The 21,369-nt window shown below is 44.4% G+C and overlaps 1 protein-coding gene across 1 annotated transcript; it reads left to right on the top strand.

The window, feature by feature from the left end:
- Nucleotides 1-598: 598 nt before the first annotated feature.
- Nucleotides 599-3,927, top strand: LOC127670636 (phospholipid phosphatase 2-like). The gene is made up of 4 exons (XM_052165100.1): nt 599-897; nt 2,783-2,840; nt 3,028-3,204; nt 3,811-3,927. The coding sequence occupies exons 1-4, from the start codon at nt 599-601 to the stop codon at nt 3,925-3,927; spliced, it is 651 nt and encodes a 216-aa protein (XP_052021060.1).
- Nucleotides 3,928-21,369: the final 17,442 nt, after the last annotated feature.

Here is a 21,369-nt window from a genome sequence, read left to right as displayed (position 1 = left end):
AAGAGGAAGACCCTCTTGGGTACCAACCTAGCCTGGGACATCTAGTCACAGGGAAAAGTGACAGCATGGCAATTCTAAAACTTCCTTCTTTCAGTGATCTACTGTCTGAGAAATCTAAAGTCCCACCTCTGTCTCCCTGTCCAGTCATTTGCTACCAGCAAATTTATTTAGCATTTAGCACAATCTGGGAGGAAGGACAGTGTCTCACACTTAGACATGCAAATTCTCATATAATTTGGGAACCCCATTAAGATATTATTAGCAATAAACCAAATCTACAACTGTATATTCTTACTTGTAAGTGGATATTAGCCAAAGAGTAAAGAAGAAAGTTGAGGCTGGCATCAGGGTGAGCCTGGGCAGGGCCATGCTGCACCACTTCTGATGGGGTGGAACCCTTCAGGTTCCAGGATGCACTGCCTCATCAGGCGTCCTAGGATCCCGCTGGATGGAGGACACCGGGCTCGGGGAGGCCAAACTCAACTGGTCCATCCATAGCGTGTGGGGCGGAGGCCCTGGAGTCTGAGCTGGAGGCATCACCGAGGAGTGGCATGACTCGCAGGAGGCGATGCTGTGGCTGCTGCTGCCAGTTGCTGCCATGGGCGCGCTGGGCGGTGGATTCCTCCTCCTGCTCCTGGACATGTGTGGCAATGACCTCACAGCACTAGGATCTGAGGTGCTGACACTGAGCGGCCCGCGCATGCTGCTGGTCAGGAACAACGGGCTGGGCGGCCCAGGCTCGCTGCCCAAGGGCCTGCCTGGCCCAGTCGCTGCTCTGCTGAAGCCTGCAGGTGCTCAACCTCAGTGGCAACAGCTTCCAGGAGCTGCCCATGTCACTGCTGAAGCTGCCAGAGTCTACGGGGGTCAGAAGAGGGCACCAGATCCCCTTGAACTGGTGTTAGAAGCTGCTGCTGTGAGCTGCTGTGTGGGTGCTGGGACCTGAACCCTCATCCTCTGCAAGTGCACTGAGCGCTCCCAACCCCAGAGTCCACTCTCCAGTCCCTCATCACTTTAAAGGTTGAGGCAAGGACTCTCACTCAACCTGGAGCTGTGCAGTCCTGTTGGACTGGCCAGCAAGCTGCATTCCTGGGATAAGGAATGCACTGCCTCCTTTGATGTGATTATTAGGGTGGCTCAGGTCCTCTGCCTTGCACAGGGGGCACCGTCCTGGCTGACCGTCTCCCCAGCTCCTTAGGCAACTTCTAGTTATTAGCTGTGTTATGTATGTTCACGCCTTGGATATTTTTTGTTGTTGCAAAACCGTGACTCTTGTCTGTGTCTGTTTGTGACTGTACTTAAGATCAAACCTACAGCTGTGACTTGACACCGAGTCACAGGGACAGTGGATACTGAGGTCATTGTCTATTTCATGGCTCACATGAGGGAACTGAGGGTGGCCATGTTAGAATGAGGTCTGTGGTCTGCATAGCGGTCAACAGGATTGGACATACATTTCGCTTTTGTTTTCTGGGTGCTGGGGTGGGGCTGGGGACTCTGCCTTAGCCTTATTGTATCTGCTAAGTTTGGAGAGCAGCTCTGGGGGTGCCCGGGTTGGGGAATGACTCCTCAGAGTCTCCAAAGCATAGGTCTTGGCTGCCGCTCGAGCAGTGACTAATATCTTTGTAAGATGAGGTGATGACCAGCAACCCAGACCGACAGCTGTCACAGCAATGGCTGCGACTGTAGTATTGGGAGCCTGACCGTGTGCTCCTGCTGGCCGTGGCTGCTCCAGGAGCAGGCAGGGGTTGGAGTTGGTGAACTGAGGGTCAGGATGTGAGACAGTTGCTCCAGGGCCTCCTGAGGGAGTGTCCTGTATGCAAGCCTTCCCTCAGGTTAAATTTTGTTTCTCAATTTTAGTTTTATTTTATGTGTATGGGTGGTTCGCCTGCATATTTCCATATACCACATGCATGGCTGGTAATCGTGGAGGCCAGAATTGAGAACCAGAGTTACAGATGGTTGTGAGCCACCGTGTGGGTGCTGGAAATTGAACTGAGGTCCTTTGGAAGAGCAGCCAGTGCTCTTAATAGTTACACCATCTCTGCAGTTCCCCTCGGGTTAAATTTTTACTTTTATTCCAGGGGATCTGTAGTAGATTCTGAAACCCACAAGGTAGTCCACACACAACAGTTTGTAACTTCAGTTCCAGGGGATCTGATGCCTCCTTCTGGCTTCTGCAGGCATTGCATGCATGTCAAAACACCCATAACCACACAATAAAAATAAATCCTAAAGAAAATTTATTTTTATTACTTTTAAGTGTGTGTGTGTGTGTGTGTGTGTGTGTGTGTGTGTGTGTGTGTGTGATCTTGGCAGTGGTGGGGCATGCTTTTAATCCCAGTGCTTGGTGGCCAGAAGTAGGTGGATTTCTGAGTTTGAAGCCAGCCTGGTCTACAGAGTGAGTTCCAGGACAGCCAAGGCTACACAGAGAAATCCTGTCTTGAAAAAAACCAAAAAAAAACAAAAAAACAAAAAAGTGTGTGTGTGTGTGTGTGTGTGTGTGTGTGTGTGTGTGTACATGACTACAGGTACCCTCAGAGGCCAAAGGCATCAGATTTCCTGGAGTCGGAGTTATAGGTATTTGTGAAGAGTAGGATATGGGCGCCAGGAACTGAACTTGGGTCCTCTGCAGAAGCAGTCAGGGCTCTTAACTGCTGAGCCACCACTCTGGCCCTGTTTGCCTGAGTTTCGAGTTGTACTCCTCTGTGGCTGCCAGCTCACCAAGGAGCTTACAGCTCTGCCTCTGGGTCTCCAAGACCTGAGCTGCTGTCCTTTCTCCCAGGCTGTCCTTCTACTCTGGCCACTCCTCCTTTGGCATGTACTGCATGTTGTTCCTGGCGGTGAGTACACATCTCCTTCCCGGGGAACCTTATGGGGCCACGCCATCCCTGGGCCTTGGTCTTCGTTCTGCATAATGGGGTGTGTGGAGGAGGCACTAAGTGTAGGAGGCCTTGCGACTCTCGCCCTGGGCTGGGCAGGCTGTGGACACTCGTGGGCCCAGCTGACAACAGGCTGATGTCCTGATAGCTGTACGTGCAGGCCCGGCTCTGCTGGAAGTGGGCCCAGCTGCTGAGGCCCACCGTTCAGTTCTTCTTGGTGGCTTTTGCCATCTATGTGGGCTATACCCGAGTGTCTGACCACAAGCACCACTGGAGTGATGTCCTCGTCGGCCTCCTGCACGGAGCCCTGGTGGCCTGCCTCATGGTGAGTGCTGCTTGCCTGACCTACAGGATCTGCACTGCCCGCCTCCGATGCCCCGCGACCTCTGCCTGCTGTTCTGTCTCCAAGAGCTTGCCCCTTGTTGGTACTTTTCTTTCCAACCCAATTCCCCAGTAAAAGAAATCTCAATCGATTAACAAAACAAGCCTCAAGCCTAGACTGGGCAGATCTCCCGCTACACAAATCTATTCCCATCTATATTAGTCCATGTAACTTGCAGTTTCTCCAGGCCATGTCCTTCTCTCTGCAGCCTACCTGTGGATCCCCATAGCCCCTAACCTCCTATTTATCCCCCGTGGCCCCTCCCCTCCTATTTATCTGCCTTGGCTCCTCCCCTCAACTCTCAGCACCTCTCCCTTCCTCCTGCTCAATCACTGGCTCAAGTCTTTATTTGAAAAGTGAAGGTGGGGAGAAGCTTCACAAGGCAATTCCTCAACTGCAGCCCCTCTGAGGAGTGGAATTAGCTTCAAACAGCCCCTCACTGCTGGCCCCACCCATCCACATGACTACCCCCCCTCAGCTTCTCCCTCAGGGCCCCCAGAAGAAGATCTTTTTCTTCCAGTCCTGCTCACTTCCTTTCCCCCTCCCCAGGTCCACTATGTTTCAGATTTCTTCAAATCGCGGCCACCCCAGCCCTGCCAGGAGGGTGAAGATCCAGAGCGCAAGCCCAGTCTGTCGCTGACGCTGACCCTTGGTGACCGACCCTAGCTGCTATGGAAGCTGGAAAGTCACCCGAGGGCCAGTCATGTGTTGGTCCCATGTCCCTGATCAGGCACTCCTGGCTTTGGAGCTGTCCCGGGGTCCTGGCTGGTGACTGTGGACCAGGGTCTTGGGTGCCTGTCTGGCCCTGAGTGTGGGCAGGGCCCATTGTCAGCATTCCTTGACTATCGCATGGCTTCAAAAGATGCGGTCTTGCTCAGAGGGCTTCTCTGGTCACCAATGGGTTTTCGAGGAGGGCCATCCCAGCATGGCCCCGGGAATGGTTGGCCCGAGACTGTTCACGAAGTCAGCACCCTCCTTGAAGGCCCTGAAGGTGATGAACATCTTGTTAGCCTGCTTGGGCAGGTGGCCTTGGCCTTGGGAAGATGGCTGCCAACCCTTGGACTGCCTGGAAGGCCACATGTTGCTTTTGGTCTGAAACCTTTCCTCAAGCATGTGGAAGATTACTGCTCGGGGCCTCCAAGCCCCTCCCTCAGGCTTGATGTGCTGTCCTGTCCCCACTCTGACCATGTGGACCAAATGTGTAGCCAGGCATTGGAAGTAGGTCCTCCTGGATCTGCCCTTCCTGATTGTTTCAAAACACTTTAAGTTACCGTCTCATGGGAGGGTGTGTTATAAACTTTGTACCAAATGTCTCTGCTGTGCATGTTGCTTTTCAAGCTCTCCTGGTGAGGTAGAAGGTCCTCCTGTCCCTACCTAACCTGTCAGTGCATCATTGTACAGGACCTGCCAGTCTTAGCAGAGACTTGGGGGACAGAGAGCTGTCCTGGGTGTCTTGTATATAAGCCAAGACAGAGGCCTCATAGCCTGTGCAGCCTTCCTCTGTGCGTGGTGGATACTTATCCTAGGTCCGGTTTAGAAAACAGAGACCCTTCATGGTCTCTGCTGGTTAGGTGCCTGATCATGCTCCCAGGGCGCCTGGCCGGTCTTCCAGGGGCAGCAGGAGGCATGCAGGTCTTGCTGTATCCTAGGACAAGGTGTGTGTTTCTCTGGGAATGGGCGGCTCCTTATGTCCTTCAGGTCTTTGGGTCTGGGAGCATGGGGGACAGTCAAAAGTACTGACTCCCCCTTACATTTCCTTCTTCTCCTTAGAGGCTGGGTCAGGATCCTCTGTATGCCTCTGGCAGACACTAAAATCCAGGAGGCCCAAGGAATTCAGCTCAACTCAGAGACCATGCTGGATGCCTCTGCCCTCGGTAGCTGGTGTTCAGCCTCTGACAGCCTGCATTTTCACGGGGATCCTCCCTGTTAAGTGACTGTGTGCCAGCATCCTCCAGCCAATGCTCTGCACTGTAGGGTCCTACAGGTCCCAGCTGTTCTGTTAGAGGCAGAAGTTCCCAGTGAAAGGGCAGGCTCACTTCCTGAGCACAGCAGGGCTCTGCTTGTACAGATCCTCTGTTTGGCCTGACTGCAGCTGAGCTGAGCCTCTCCCAGGCTCCCATGCCTGCCTCTCTGCCCCACTGCCCGGTGCTGGCTCTGTTTAGCAGGCACAGAGACTGTGGGTGTGGGACTCGTGCCTGTGACACTGGCACTGGGTGGCTGAGGTAGTAGAATGGGGAATGTGAGACCAGCTTGGGCGACAGTGATTCTCCTGTGTGCCTGCGCATGTTCCTGTGTGTGTGTGTGTGTGTGTGTGTGTGTGTGTGTGTGTGTGTGTGTGTGTGTTTGTTTGCATGTGGAGGTCAGAGGGCAACCTCAAGTGTCCATTCTTAGATTCTTTCTTTCTTTCTTTCTTTCTTTCTTTCTTTCTTTCTTTCTTTCTTTCTTTCTTTCTTTCTTTCTTTCTTTCTTTCTTCTCTTCCTCCTCCTCATTCTCCTTCTCCTTCTCCTCCTTCTCCTTCCTTCTTCTCCTTCTCCTCCTTCTCCTCCTCCTCCTTCTCCTTCTTCTCCTTCTTCTCCTTCTCCCTCTTCTCCTTCTTCTTCTCCTTCTCCTTTTCCTCCTCTTCCTCCTCTTCCTCCTCCTCCTCTTCCTTCTCCTCCTCCTCCTTCTTCTTCTTCTTCATCTCCTTTTAATAAAACAAGGTCTCTCATTGGCCTGGAACTTCACAAAGTAGGCGACCTCACATTGTGGATTTTAATCTTCACGTCAAGTCCCTAAAACAGTGGTTCTCAATATGGGGGGGTGGTCACAACTCCCACAGGGGTCACTTACCAGACATCCTGCAAATCAGATATTTACATGATGATTCATAATGGTATCAAAATTACAGTCATGCTGTAGCAATGGAATAATTTTGTGGTTGGAGAGATGACCCAGTGGCTAGTGTGCATGGTAACTCATGACTGCCTGTTAGTTTCATCATCAGTGGTACCTGATAGCTTCTTCTGACCACTGGGCACTGGGCACTGAACACGTGTGCCCATACCACCCCCTCCCAAATCCCATGCACTTAAAATAAAAGAAAAACATTTTATTTATTTATTTATTTATTTATTTATTTATTTATTTATTTTTTTACTCTTATTTATTCATTCATTCACCTGGTTGATGCCCTCCCTCTTGGTCTTCCCCTCACTCAGCCCCCCCTACCCCCCCCCATCACCCATCTCCTTTTCCTCTTAGAGGACCTCCCTCAGGTATCCTTTACCCTTGTACATCAAGTCTTTGCAGGATTACGCATATCCTCTTTCACTGAGACCAGACAAGGTAACCAAGTTAGGGAAACATATTTCACAGCTTTAGGGATACGTGCCACTCCACCTGTTGGAAGACCCACATGAAGACCTAATTACACATTTGCTACATATGCGTGGGGAGGCCTAGGTCCAGCCCATTCAAACATCTTTGGTTGGTGATTCAGTCTCTGAGAGCCCACGGGGTCCAGGTTAGTTGACCCTGTTGGTTTTCCTAGGTGTTCCTATCCCCTTCCAGGCCCTCAATCCTTCCCCCAACTCTTCCATAAGATTCTTGTAATGGCTGTTCCTGGTTGTCAGCTTCACTACATGTGGAATGAACTGCAATTCAGAATTGAGGGGCATACTGTGATCCAGGTCTTGAGGCTGGAAGATACAAGTTTCTGATTTGGATCTTGGCATGGAGATCTTGAGGCATAGTGGCCATGAAAAGCTTAGGCCCAGGCAAGGTGGTACTCGCCGTTAATCCCAGGGGACTGAGGCAAGGAGATCTCTGAGTTCCAGGTCAGCCTAGGGCAAAGCAAGTTCCAGATCTAGGTGTGGAGGCATAATCCTTTAATCTGGGCCACACCTTCTGCTGGAGACCTACATAAGGATATTGAAGGAGGAAGATTCATTCTTCTTTGCCAACTTGCACTTACTTTCCAGCACATCTGTTAGAACCTACTTCTACAGAAGATCAGCTGAAACAAACAGCCTCGTGGGGACTGAGCAACTACTAGATCCTTGGACTTCCCATCGACAGCTGACCATTGTTGGGTTAGTTGGATTACAGACTGTAAGTCATCACAATAAATTCCCTCAATATAGAGAGACATTCCATAAGTTCTGTGACTCTAGAGGACCCTGACTAATACAAGTCCCCCAGTTCCATCCCATGTTTGGATGGTTCAGTCAGCTTCTGAGTGGACCCTTTCAGAGGACAGTTATGCTTGGCTCCTGTTTGGAATCATAACAGAGTATCATCGTAGTGTCATGGACTGGTGCTTGCCCATGGGATGTGTCTCAAGTTGGGCTAGTTATTGGTTGGCCAATCCCTTAGTCTCTGCACCATCTCTTACCCCTCCATTTCTTGTAGACAAGATAAATTTTAGGTCAGAAGTTTTGTGGGTGGGTTGGTGTCCCTATCTCTTCACTGGGGCTCCTGTCTGGCTACTGGAAGTGGCCTTTTCTAGCTTCATATCTCCAGTGCTGTGAGTGTCAGCTAAGGTCGTCCTCACTGATTTCTGGGGGCCTCCCGCATCCCAGGTTTCTGGCATGTCCTTGTGATGCTTCCAGCCCCCAACCCTGCGAGTTGCAGTTTTCCCTTTTCTCCTGGCCTTCTGGGCCCTTCTGTCTCCCCACCTGATCCTGAAGCCTCTATCACTTCATTCACCTCCCTATCCCCTCTCTCACCCAGTTCCCTCCCTCTGTCTATCTCCTATGACTGTTTTATTCCCTCTTCTAAGTGAGATTCAAGCATCTTCACTTGAACCTTCCTTCTTGCTTACCTTCCTTGGGTCTGTGGAGTGTAGCATCGGTATCCTGTATTTTATGGCTAATATCCACAATGAAAACAGCGCTTAGAGAAAACCCATAGCTATGAGTCATTTCCCTGTCCCCCAAAGAAAGAAAAAAATGGAGAGAGCATACACTATCAGCTTAGCAGCACACCTGAAAGCTCTAGAACAAAAAGAAGAAAATACACCCAAGAGGAGTACCCAGCAGGAAATAATCCAACTTAGAACTGAAATTAACCAAGTAGAAACAAAAAGAACTACATGGAAACCAACAAAACCAGGGGTTGGTTCTTTGAGAAAATCAAAGGGAGACATAAGGACAGAAACTGAGGAAATGCAAAAATATTATTAGATCTTACTACAGAACCCTATACTCAACAAAACTAGAAAATCTGGATGAAATTGACAATTTTCTAGACAGATACCAGGTACCAAAATTAAATCACGATCAGACAAACTATTTAAATATTCCCATAAGCCCTAAAGAAATAGAAACAGCCATTAAAAGTCTCCCAACAAAAAAGAGCACAAGACCAGATGGCTTTATACCAATATTCTTCAAAGTATTCCACAAAATAGAAACAGAAGGAACACTATCCAAGTTGTTTTTAGAAGCCACAATTATGCTTATACCTAAACCACACAAAGACCCAACATAGAAAGAAAATTTCAGACTAATTTTCCTTATGAATATTGATGCAAAGTACTCAATAAAATTCTCAAAAAAATTAAAGAACACATCAAAACAATCATTTACCATGAACAAGTAGGTTTCATCCAGGAATGCAGGGTCAATATATAAAATGTTCACCAACACATTATAGGAACAAACTCAAAGAGAAAAACCACACAATCATTTATTTAATTAGATGCTGAAAAATCATTTGACAAAATTTAGCACCCCTTCATTGTAAATGTCTTGCAAAAGTCAGGAATTCAAGGCCCATACACAAATATAGTAAAAGCAATGCAGAGAAAATCAGTATACCTCAACTCTAACTACTCAACTCAACCTCAAACTAAATAAAGAGAAACTTGAAGCAATCCCACTAAAATCAGGGACTAGACAAGGCTGTCTACTCCCACCTCATCTATTCAATACAGTACTCGTAATTCTAGGCAGAGCAATTAGACAACACAAGGAGGTCAAAGATATACAAATTGGAAAGGAAGAAGTCAAAATATCAGTATTTGCAGATGATATGACAGTATATTTAAGTGACACCAAAAGTTCCAACAGAGAGCTCCTACAGTTGAAATACAACTTCAGCAAGTAGCTGAATATAAAATTAAGTCAAACAAATCAGTAGGTTTTCTCTAGTCAAAGGATAACCAGACTCAGAAAAAATTAGGGAAACAACATGCTTAACAATAGTCACAAATAATATAAAAACCTTGTGACGCTAACCAAGCAAGTGAAAGATCTGTGTGACAAGAACTTCAAGTTCCTGAAGAAAGAAATTGAAGATGATTTTAGAAGATGGAAAGATCTCCCATCCTCATTGATTGGCAGGATTGATATAGTAAAAATGGCCATCTTGCCAAAAGCAATCTACAGAATAAATGCAACCTCCATCAAAATTGCAACTCAGTTCTTCATAGAGTTCGAAAGGGCAATATGCAAATTTATTTAGAATAACCAAAGCTTCAGGATAGCAAAAATTGTTCTCAACAATAAAAGAACTTCTGTGGAAATCATCACCATCCCTGACCCCAGGCTGTGTTACAGAGCAATAGTCATAAAAACCGCATGGTAGTGGAACAAAGACGGGCAGGTAGATCAGTGGAATAGAACTGAAGACACAGAAATGAACCCACACACCTATGGTAACTTGTTCTGTGACAGAGGAGTTTAACCACCCAGTGGAAAAGAACATTTTCAACAAGTGGTGCTGGTTCAACTGGAGGTCAGCATGTAGAAGAATGCAAATGGATCCACTCTTATCTTCTCATACAAAGCTCTAGTCCAAGTGGATCAAGGACCTCCACATAAAACCAGATACACTGAAATCAATAGAAGAGAAAGTGGGGAAGAGCCTCGAGCACATGAGCACAGTAGAAAGTTTCCTGAACAGAACACCAATGACTTGTGCTCTAAAATCAATAATTGACAAATGGGACCTCATATAATTGCAAAGTTTCTGTAAGGCAAAGGGCACTGTCAAGAGGGCAAAACTGCCATCAACAGATTGGGAAAAGATCTTTACCAACCCTCCATACAATAGAGGGCTAATACCCAATAAATACAAACAACTGAAAAAGTTAGACTCTAGACAAACATGTAGCCCTAGTAAAAGCTGTGTACAGAGGTAAATAAATAAATCTCAACTGAGGAATATGAAATGGCTGAGAAGCACCTAAAGAAATGTTCACCATCATATGATCAGTGGAGCACCTGGAACAGGAGCCCTCCTGTCACCATTTGCACCAGGGAGCCCGGCAGCTCCACTTCTCTCTGTGCACTGCCCACCAGGAGAGTGAGATCTCCCAGCAGAGCCTTCACTTCTGGGCGCGGAGGTGAGATCCACACTTTGTCTCCAATAACTGTCTGGAGGGGAAAGGTTAGGAATGTACAGGACATCCAGTGGAGCAGCTGGGACAGGAGCGGTCCAGTCACCATCTGCACCCTGGAGCTGAGAGGCTCCACAGCCATCTGCACACAGATCCTGTCAGAAGAGAGTTGGTCTCCTAATAGTGCTGACACAGGCTTACAGGCCCACAGGAGGGACAAGCTCCAGCCAAAGAAAGGAAGAACAATGAACACCAGAGATAACCATATGGCAAAGGCAAGCGCAAGGTTATAAGCAACAGAAACTAAAGCTACTTGGCAACATCAGAATACAGTTCTCCCACCATAGCAATCCTGGATACCCCAACACACTGGAAAAGCAAGAGCTGGATTTAAAATCACATCTCATGATGCTGATAGAGGACATTAAGAATAACATTAGTAACTTCCTTAAAGAAATACAGGAGATCACAGGTAAACAGATAGAAGCCCTTAAAGAATTACAGAAAAACACACTCAAACAGGTGAACGAACTGAATAAAACCATCCAGGATCTAAAAATGGAAGTTGAAAATTTAAGAAATCACAAAGAGAGACAACATTGGAGATAGAAACCTAGGAAAGAAATCAGGAGTAATAGATGCAAGCATCACCAACAGAATACAAGAGAAGGAAGAGAGAATCTCGGGTGCAGAAGATAGAAAACATTGACACAGCAGTCAAAGAAACACAAAATGCAAAAAGCTCCTGACTGAAAACATCCAGTGTAGAGAGCCTTATTGGGGTGCCATGCCACCTGGCAGGAACTTGACATTGACCAAGATGAAGTTCTTCTCCCAGTCTCTGAGCAGAAATTCCTCTGTTAGCCAAAATCCTCTCCACCTAGGGTAGAGCACTCAGACCAAGGTGAAGTTCTTTGTTCCTCCAGATTTACAAATTCCTGAATTAAGCAGGTGACCCACCCAGCTGCCTGAGCAGTGGAGCCAATGCCAAGTGAACAGCCAGACCAGTTCCCCAGAACACACCCTGGAATTTGGGGGAAGAGTCTTGTCCGAACTCTTAAAATTCTGAGTCCTCCATTAAACCTTGAGGATTTGAGCAGGTGCTGTTGTCTCCATCTCTTTTCCCCACCTTCCCATACATCCCCAGCTTCCCTTCCAGGGTAACTGTTCGACATAACTGCGGGCAATTACAGATTTGTGCCTGACGAGTATCCAGGCACAAGAAGGTCTCCTGAGGTGACCCTGTCTTGGCGAACCTTTGCAGAAAATAGAAAAAGACAGTACCCTGCATGGGGAGCAAATACAGGAGCTAAATACTAACAGTAGTCTAAAATTTCATCTTTTTGAAGCTGTTGTTGTCAGTGCAGAAGGATAGGGGCTAAGTGGGACAGCATAGACCCAACACTGAGCTTGCTTAGGAGGTGACAGTGGGAAATGGGATAGGAACTTCAAAACAGGTGTTTGTTCGCAGCCTTCAAGAGCTGCTTCAGGAGAAAGGAGTAGGGTTTGAAAAACAATGGTTAGAAGGTTTTTTAGATCAGATAGATTCTTGTTGCCCATGGTTCCGAGAAAAAAAGAACTTTATATAAGAGAACCTGGGAAAAAATTGGAAAAGCACTAAGAGCTACCGAGGCAGATAAAACTACCCTCTGCCTCCGGATGCTTATAAAAGATGCTACTGATGAGGAGATCTCGCAGGCACCAGATATCACACAGGGAGAACTTGAGGAATCTCAAGAAGGAAGCCTGCCAGAGAGGACTTCCTCAGACAAGAGTCTTCTCAATCCTAACTTAGAAAGATATAGAGACACTACTGAAGAGCTAACATTAGAGGAGGAAGCTCATTCAGATGAAGGAGCTGCCTAATATTATGGTGAGGATTGGCCTCATAGAGCACCTTCTGCTCTGCCTGTGGCCTCTACTGTACGAGATGATACCAAGATGGAGATGCAATTACATAAATTGGAGTTTGAAATTAAGTTGCAGAAAGGGTATCAAGTGCAGGAAGGAGCACTGATCCTGAGATACACCAATCATCACTAGAAAGAGCTGTAAGTCACGCTCACAGGGAAAGACAGGACACATCTAACTTAGTCGTTGAGATCATAGGCCAGCAGAATATAGTTAGATAATATCCATCCTTGGAGTTCAAAGTGATAAAGGAATTAAAGACAGCTGTGGCACAGCATAGCCCTCGCTCCTTTTCCACAAGCTTTATTGGATACTGTGATGCAGTCAAACTTAACCCCACAAGATTGGAGGATTCTATGTAAGGCTACATTGTCAGGAGGAGATTTCTTGCTTTGGAATTCTGAATGGCATGAAGCTAGTAAGAGAACTGCCGGGATGAATCAGGTAGTCCAGATTGGGACACTAACATGCTACTAGGAGAAGGTCAATATGGAGGCAATGCTAATCAGATTGGGTTCCCTGTTGGAGTGTATGCACAGGCTGCAATGGCTGCCCACCACTCGTGGAATCAATTACCGACTATAGGGGATCTCAGTGGAAGTTTAGCAAGCATTAGACAGGCACCTGGTGAACTTTTTCAGGATTTTGTGGATAGGCTAATGAAATCAGCTAATAGAATTTTTGGAACTTCTCAAGCAGAATCTTTGTCACACAATTGGCTTATGAGAATGCTAATGCAGCTTGTCACACCACCATTAGACCTTACAAGGGACAGATAGGCTTAGCTGGGTATATTCGCCTTTGTTCAGAGATTGGGCCTTTGTACAATGAAAGTCTAGCTATGGCTACAGCTTTGCAAGGAACCACCATGCAAGCCATACTCTCACAGAGACAGAGAATAAAATGTGTTTTAAATATGGAGGTTTGGGTCATTTTAGAAGTGATTGCCCTAGGAACAGAGGCGCTGTAAGTGGGTAATCAAGTTATCCCCGGAGTTTGTCCTAGATGCAGGAAAGGTAATCACTGGGCCAGGCACTGTAAATCTAAGATATATTCAGGGCTTTCCCATGTCGGGAACCAGGCAGAGGGGCCATCCTCAGGCAGAGGGGCCAACCTCAGGCAGGCGAGCCAGCCTCAGGCAGAGGGGCCAGCCTCAGGCAGAGGGGCCAGCCTCCCCCCAGATGCCCACAGCAAGCATTTTGTGGGGCCCTGAAGCTGCTGCCAGGCCAGGGAAATCCGATTTTGAATTTTCAGGGCAACACCAGGCAGCTCAGGATTGGACATCTGTTCCACCGCCCATGTTGTATTAACCCCAGAAATGGGAGTTCAGACCCTGCCTACAGGAGTTTTTGGATCTTTGCCTGCAGAAACTTGTGAATTGCTTCTAGGACGAAGCAGTACTATTGTAAAAGAACTGCAGAGTTATCCAGGTGTCATAGACAATGATTATGAGGGAGAAATTAAAATTATGGCTGCTTCCCTTCATGGTATTATAACTATACCTGCTAACCAAAGAATTGCTCAACTTAGTTCCCTTGTATCAACTAACTACCTTCCAGATTCCAGTAAGAGAGGACAGAGTGGCTTTGGTTCCTCTGTTGTATACTGGGTTCAATCTATTACTAGTAAGGGATCTAACCTTAAATTAACAATTGAGGGAAAAAACTTTGAAGGATTAATAGATGCTGGAGCTGATGTGACAATTATTAGAGGACAAGACTGGCCTTCAACTTGGCCCTTGTCAGATATGCTCACTCACCTCTGAGGGATTGGTTATGCCAATAACCCAAAGCAAAGCGCTAAACTTCTAACCTGGAAAGATGAAGAAGGCACTTCAGGACAAATTCAGCCTTATGCCAAATAATTTGCCTACTACCCTTTGGGGGAAAGAGATCTCTTGTCACAGGTGGATTTATAATGTGTAGTCCTAATAAGGTAGTGGCTACCGCTTTACAGTAAATTGCTTTCACAATGTTTGGTTATGGGCCTTGAATTCCTGATCTCTCCAAGATTTTACCATGAAGGGATGCTGAATTTTGTCAAAAGCGATTTCAGCATCTAATAAAATGTCCATGTGGGTTTTTTTTTTAAATTTTGTTTATGTAGTGGATTACAATGATGGATTTCCATATATTATACCATCCCTGCATCCCTGGGATGAAACCTACTTGATGATGGTGAATTATTGTTTTGATGCATTTTTTGATTTGGCTGGCCAGAGTTTTGTTGAGTATTTTTGCATTAATATTCATAAGGGAAACTGGTCTTAACTTCTCTTTCCTTGTTTGGTCTTTGTTTGGTTTAGGTATAAGCATTATTGTGGCTTCATAGAATGAATTGGCAGGTGTTCCTTGTGTTTCTATATTGTGGAATAGTTTGATGAGTATCGGTATTAACTCTTCTTTGAAGATCTGATAGAATTCCCCACTAAACCCATCTGGTCCTGGGCTTTTTTTTTTTTTTTTTTTTTTTTTGTGGCTTGGGAGACTATTAACAACTGCTTCTATTTCAAGAGGATTGATGCAACTATTTAGATGGTTTATCTGATCCCGTTTTAATGTTGGCACCTGGTATGTGTCTAGAAAATTGTCCATTTTGTTCAGATTTTCCAATTTTGTTGAGTATTTGCTCTTGTAGTAGTATCTGGTGATTTCTTAATTTCCACAGTTCCTATTTTTTTTTTTTGACAGGGTTTCTCTGTATAGCCTTGGCTGTCCTGAAACTCACTTTGTAGACCAGGCTGGCTTTGAACTCAGAAATCTGCCTGCCTCTGCCTCCCAAGTGCTGGGAATTAAAGGCGTGTGACACTACTGCCCGGCTAGTTTCTATTGTTATATCTCCCTTTTCATTTCTGATTTAATTAATTTGGGTAGTGCCTCTGTGCCCTCTGGTTAGTTTGGCTAAGGGTTTATCTCTCTGGTTGATTTTCTCAAAGAACCACCTCCTGGTTTTGTTGATTCTTTGTATAGTTCTTTTTGTTTCTATTTGGTTGATTTCAGTCCTGAGTTTGATTATTTCCTGCAGTTTACTCCTCTTGGGTGTATTTGCTTTCTTTTGTTCTAGAACTTTCGGGTATGTTGTCAAGCTGCTAGCGTAAGCTCTCTCCATTTTTTTTGGAGGCACTTATAGCTATTAGTTTTCCTCTTAGCACTGCTTTCATTGTGTCCCATAAGTTTTGGCATGATGATGTGTCCTCATTTTCATTAATTTCTATAAAGTCTTTAATTTCTTTCTTTATTTCTCCCTTGAGCAAGCTATCATTGAGTAGAACATTGTTCAGTGTCCCTGATTATGTATTTTTTCTGCTGTTTTTGTTTGAACTAAAGTCCAGCCTTAGGCCGTTGTGATCTGATAGGGTGCATGGAACTATTTCAATATTCCTGTGTCTGTTGAGACCTCTTTTGTGACCAATTATTTATATGGTCAATTTTGGAGAAGGTACCATGAGGTGCTGAGAAGAAGGTATAATCTTTTTGTTTAGGATTGAATGTTCTATTAATATCTGTTAGATCCATTTAGTCCATAACTTCAGTTAGTTTTGCAGTTTCTCTGTTTAGCTTGTGTTTCCATAATTTGTCCATTGCTGAGAGTGGGGTGTTGAAGTCTCCCACTGTTATTGTGCGGGGTGAAATGTATGCTTTGAGCTTTAATAAAGTTTCTTTTATTAATGTGGTTAACCCTGCATTTGGAGCATAGATGTTCACAACTGAGAGTTCTTCTTGGTAGATTTTTCCTTTGACCACTATGAAGTGTCCCTCCTTATCGTTTTTTGACAACTTTTGGTTGAAAGTTGATTTTATTTGATATAAGAATGGCCACTCCAGCTTGTTTCTCTGGACCATTTGCTTGGAAAATTGTTTTCCAAATTTTGACTGTGAGGTAGTGACTGTCTTTGTTACTGCGGTGGGTTCTTGTATGAAGCCAATTGTTGGGTCTGGTTTACATATCCAGTCTGTTAGTCTATGGCTTTTTATTGGGAAATTGAGGCCATTGATGTTAAGAATTATTAAGGAAAAGTGATTGCTATTTTCTGTTATTTTCATTGTTAAAAGTGGAATTCTGATTGTGTGGCTATCTTCTTTTGGGTTTGTTGAAAGAAGATTACTTTCTTGCTTTTTCTAGGGTGTAGTTTCCCTCCTTGTGTTGGTATTTTCTACTCATTATCCTTTGTAGAGCTGTGTTTATGAAAAGATGTTGTGTAAATTTGGTTTTGTCATGGAATGTCTTGTTTTCTTTGTCTATGGTAATTCAGAGTTTTGCTGGGTATAATAGCAAGGACTGACATTTATGTTCTCTTAGGATTTGTATGACATCTGTCCAGGATCTTCTAGATTTCATAGTTTCTGGTGAGAAGTCTGGTGTAATTCTGATAGGTCTGCTTTTATATGTTTCTTGACCTTTTTCCCTTACTGTTTTTAATTTTTTTTTCTTTGTTTAGTGCATTTAGTGTTTAAATTTTGTGATGGGAGAGATTTCTGTTTTGGTCCAGTCCATTTGGAGTTCTGTAGGCTTCTTTATGTTCATGGGCATCTCTCTCTTTAGGTTAGGGAAGTTTTCTTCTATAATTTTGTTGAAGATATTTACTGGCCCTTTAAGTTGTAAATCTTTTCTCTCTCGTATACCTATAATCCTTAGGAATATAATCTTCTCATTGTGTCCTTGATTTCCTGGATGTTTTGGGTTACAAAATTTTTGTATTTTGCATTTTCTCTGATTGTTGAGTCCATGCTTTCTCTGGTATCTTCAGCCCCTGAGATTATTCTTTCTTCTGTATTCTGTTGCTGATGTTTGCATCTATGACTCCTGATTTCTTTACAAGGTTTTCTATCTCCAGAGTTGTCTCCCTTTGTGATTTCTTTGTTGTTTCTACTTCCATTTTTAGACTCTGGATGGTTTTGTTCAGTTCCTTCGCTTGTTTGTGTATTCCTATAATTCTTTAAGGGATTTTTGTGATCCCTCTTTAAGGGCTTCTCCCTGTTGACCAATGTTTGCCTGTATTTCTTTAAGGGATTTTTGTGTTTCCTTTTTTAAGGGCTTCTTTTTGACTCATGTTCTCCTGTATTTCTTTAAGGGAATTATTTATGTCCTTCTTGAAGTCCTCTCTCAGCTTCATGAGATGTGATTTTAAATCTAGATCTTGCTTTTGTGTTGTGTTAGGGGTATCCAGGATTTGCTGTTGTTGGAGAACTAGGTTTGGATGGTGCCATGTTGCCTTGGTTTCTGTTGGTAATGTTCTCCTGTTTGCCTTTTGCCATCTGGTTATCTCTGGTGTTAGCTGGTCTTGGTGTCTCTGACTGTGGCTTCTCTGTCCTGCAAGCCTGTGTATCTGTACTCCTGGGATTCCCGTTCTCTCTGTGCACACTGGTATGTAGGCACTCCTGGAAGACCAGCTCTCCTGTGGTGGTGTTTGTGGATGTAGCTCTGTGGTCACCATGCTCCCTGGCCTCTCCACACTCCTGCAGAGGGACCAAATGCCCTGAGTGCAGTGGGCTCTTTACGATGTATCAGGAACCGTTGTCTTCACTATAGCAGACCCAAAGTCCCTGAGTGCTTCTGGTTCTCAAATGCTCTGAGTGCAGCTGATTCTCTAGAATGTATCAGAAAATGGTGTTTTCACTATGGCAGACCTGGGAAGAGTCTGCCCCAGCAGAAATGACAGGCAGCAGCGGCACATATTATCCTTTTATCAGATGTAGGGTTGGTAAAGATCTTGTCCCATTCTGAAGGTTGTTGCTGTGTACTATTGACAGTGTCCTTTGCCTTACAGATAACAGGAAGGTCATGAAGAAGGAATATCAATCTGCGGATGCTTCACTTCTATTTAGAAAAGAGAACAAAATAATCACAAGAGGTAGAGGGTGGGAGGGACTTTGAAGGAAGAGAGGAGGGAGAGAAAAAAAGATGGAGCAGGATCAGGAGTGGGAGGAGACTGGGGATGAGTACAGAGGGTCAGGAAATTGAACAGAGGTCTGTAGCAATGGCAGATGGGAACTGGGGGTAGCCAACAGAAAGTCCCAGAGCAAGGAAAGCAAGAGGCTCCCAGGACCCAATGGGGATGACTTTAGCTGAAATATCTAACAAAATGGGGAGAGAGAAACTATAGAGACCATATCCAGAGGTTAGGCACAGCCCCTGGTTGAGGGATGGGGTCACTCACCCTTCTTAAAATTTTAATGTACAATTACTCCCGTCTAAAGGAAATACAGAGACAAAGAATGGTACAGAGACTGAAGGAGAGGCCATCCATAGACTGCACCACCAGGGAATCCATCCCATATGCAGCCACCAAACTTATTCACTATTGTTGATGCAAACAAGTACTTGCTGATGGGAGCCTGATATGGCTATCTCCTGAGAGGCTCTGCCAGACCCTTACTGATACAGGCTTGGATGCTTGCAGCCAACCATCAGACTGAACATGGGGACCCCAGTGGAGGAGTTAGGGGAAGGATGAATAAGATGATGAGGTTTGCAACCCCATCGGAAGTACAACAATATCAACAAACCAGACCCCCCCCATAGCTCTGAGGAATTAAACTACCAACAAAAGAATACACATCTAGGGACCATGGCTCCAGCTATATTGGTAGCAGAGGATGGGGTTATCTGGCAACAATGGGACCTAGGAACAAAGGAACTTGGTCCTATGAAGTTTTGATGCCTCAGTATAGGAGAATGATAGGGCGTAGAGGCAGGAATATGTGGGTGAGTCGGGGAGAATCCTCATAGAAGCAGGGGGAGGGAGGGTGGGATAGGGTTTTTTTAGTTTAAACTGTGAAGGGGGATAGCATATGAGATTTAAATAAATAAAATAACCAATAAAAAATTTAAAAGAACCAACAAGAGGAAAGAAATACCAAAGCAGATTGGGAAAGACAAGGGTACATCAACCCACCAAAATGAAATGTTTCCTTTTTGAAACTTTTTTGTCTCCAAACTCAACTAAGAAATAATCCACCCACTTGAAATGCCACACCAATTATTTCTCTAATAAAAAAGATTGAGCCATGAAATGCACATGCAAACATTGTGCATACATTACTTAGACTAAACTGTTTCTATTTGCAATATGTTTTATATACCTATATGCATACGAGTGTAACAAAAATTCATGAAAAGTAGCCTGTAAAAGTAAAAGAAAGCAAGGATTATATATTAGAAATTTGGGAAGAAAGCAAGGGAAGGAGAAGGCAGAAAAATATATTTACTGCATAATAATCACAAACTATAAAAGTACTATTTAAATGGAAAAAGCAATTTTCAATAAATGTAAGTTTTACAAACACTGTAGAGTCGGCCATATTATCCCTCCTCACACAGCAACTAAAGCATTTCACTCAAGGTATTAGCCATGGTTTTGGTTACTATATATGTTATTGAATTGTATTCATACCTGTGTCCACCAAAATGATGTTATCCTAATTTGACTACATGAACATAAACCAAATTTCCAGATAGAAACTAACAGATATCAATTCCCAAATACTTCATTAGCCACTGAGAAGAAACAAGTCAAAGAATTCATGTAATTTATCTCTATGTAGTTCATGGACTTTGTGTACCAGTTGATAAGGTTGCTAGTATGTACGAGTTTTATTCCTGATACTTGGTGCTAGATAATATGTAGAGGCTTCCTCCTTAGTGAATACTGATTCATCTTTTTAGCAGTCCTTGCATGCCTGTATCTATTTACCTTGGGCTGGATCTTGTGAGATTAACTCTTATACTTTGTGATATCAACCAGTGTTGTCATTATAAAGATCTTGTTTAGGCACAACTCTGGAAATCAGTTTGGCAGCTCTTCAGAAAATTGTACATAGTACTGAGGACCCAGCTATACTACTACCGTGCACATACACAGAAGATGCTCCAACATGTAATAAGGACACATGCTCCACTATGTTCATAGAAGACTTATTTATAATAGCCAAAAGCTGGAAAGAACTCAGATGTCCCTCAACAGAGAAATGGATACAGAAATTGTGTTTTATATATATACAATGGAGTACTACTCAGCTATTAATAACAAAGAGTTCATGAAATTCTTAGGCAAATGGTTGGAACTAGAAAATATCATCCTGTGTGAGGTAATCCAATCACAATAGAACACAAATGATGTGCACTTGCTGATAAGTGGATATTATCCCAAAAGTTTGGAACACCCAAGATACCATTCACAGACCACATGAAGCTCAAGAAGAATGAAAACCAAAGTGTGGATACTTTGGTCCTTATTAGAAGGGGATCAAAATACTCCTAGCTCACAGTCAACTAACGACTAGGGTCCCTAATGGAGGAAATGGAGAAAGGATGCAAGGAGCTGAAGAGGTTTGCAGCCCCATAGGAGGAGCAAAAATATGTACCAACCAGTAACCCCAGAGCTCCCAGGGACTAAACTACCAACCAAACATTACACATGGAGGGACCCATGGCTCCAGCTACATATGTAGCAGATGATGATATTTTCAGACACCAATGAGAGGAGAGGCCATTGGCCCTATGAAGGATTGATGCCCCAGTGTAGGAGAACGCCAGGTCAGGAAAGTGTGGGGTTGGTAATCACATAGAGGGGTGATGGAATAGGGTGTATTCAGATGGGTATGAGGAAAGGGGCTAACATTAGAAATGTAAATAAACCAATCGAATAAAAAATTCCAACCTTAAAAAATAAAACATTTTAGAAGGGCAAAACAAATTTTCAATAAATAGAAGTTTTAATAACAATGTATTGTTATCCATATTAGCTATCCTCACACTGCATCTGCAGCAGGTCATTCAATGTCTCAGCCACGTTTTGGATTACTATATGTATTATAGAGTTCTATTAATATTTTTCAGCCAAAATGACATTATCATAGCTTGATTACATCAACAA

The sequence above is a fragment of the Apodemus sylvaticus genome, chromosome 20 (assembly GCF_947179515.1).
Source record: "Apodemus sylvaticus chromosome 20, mApoSyl1.1, whole genome shotgun sequence".
NCBI lineage: Eukaryota > Metazoa > Chordata > Mammalia > Rodentia > Muridae > Apodemus > Apodemus sylvaticus.
This window is presented reverse-complemented; position numbering and strand designations above follow the sequence as displayed.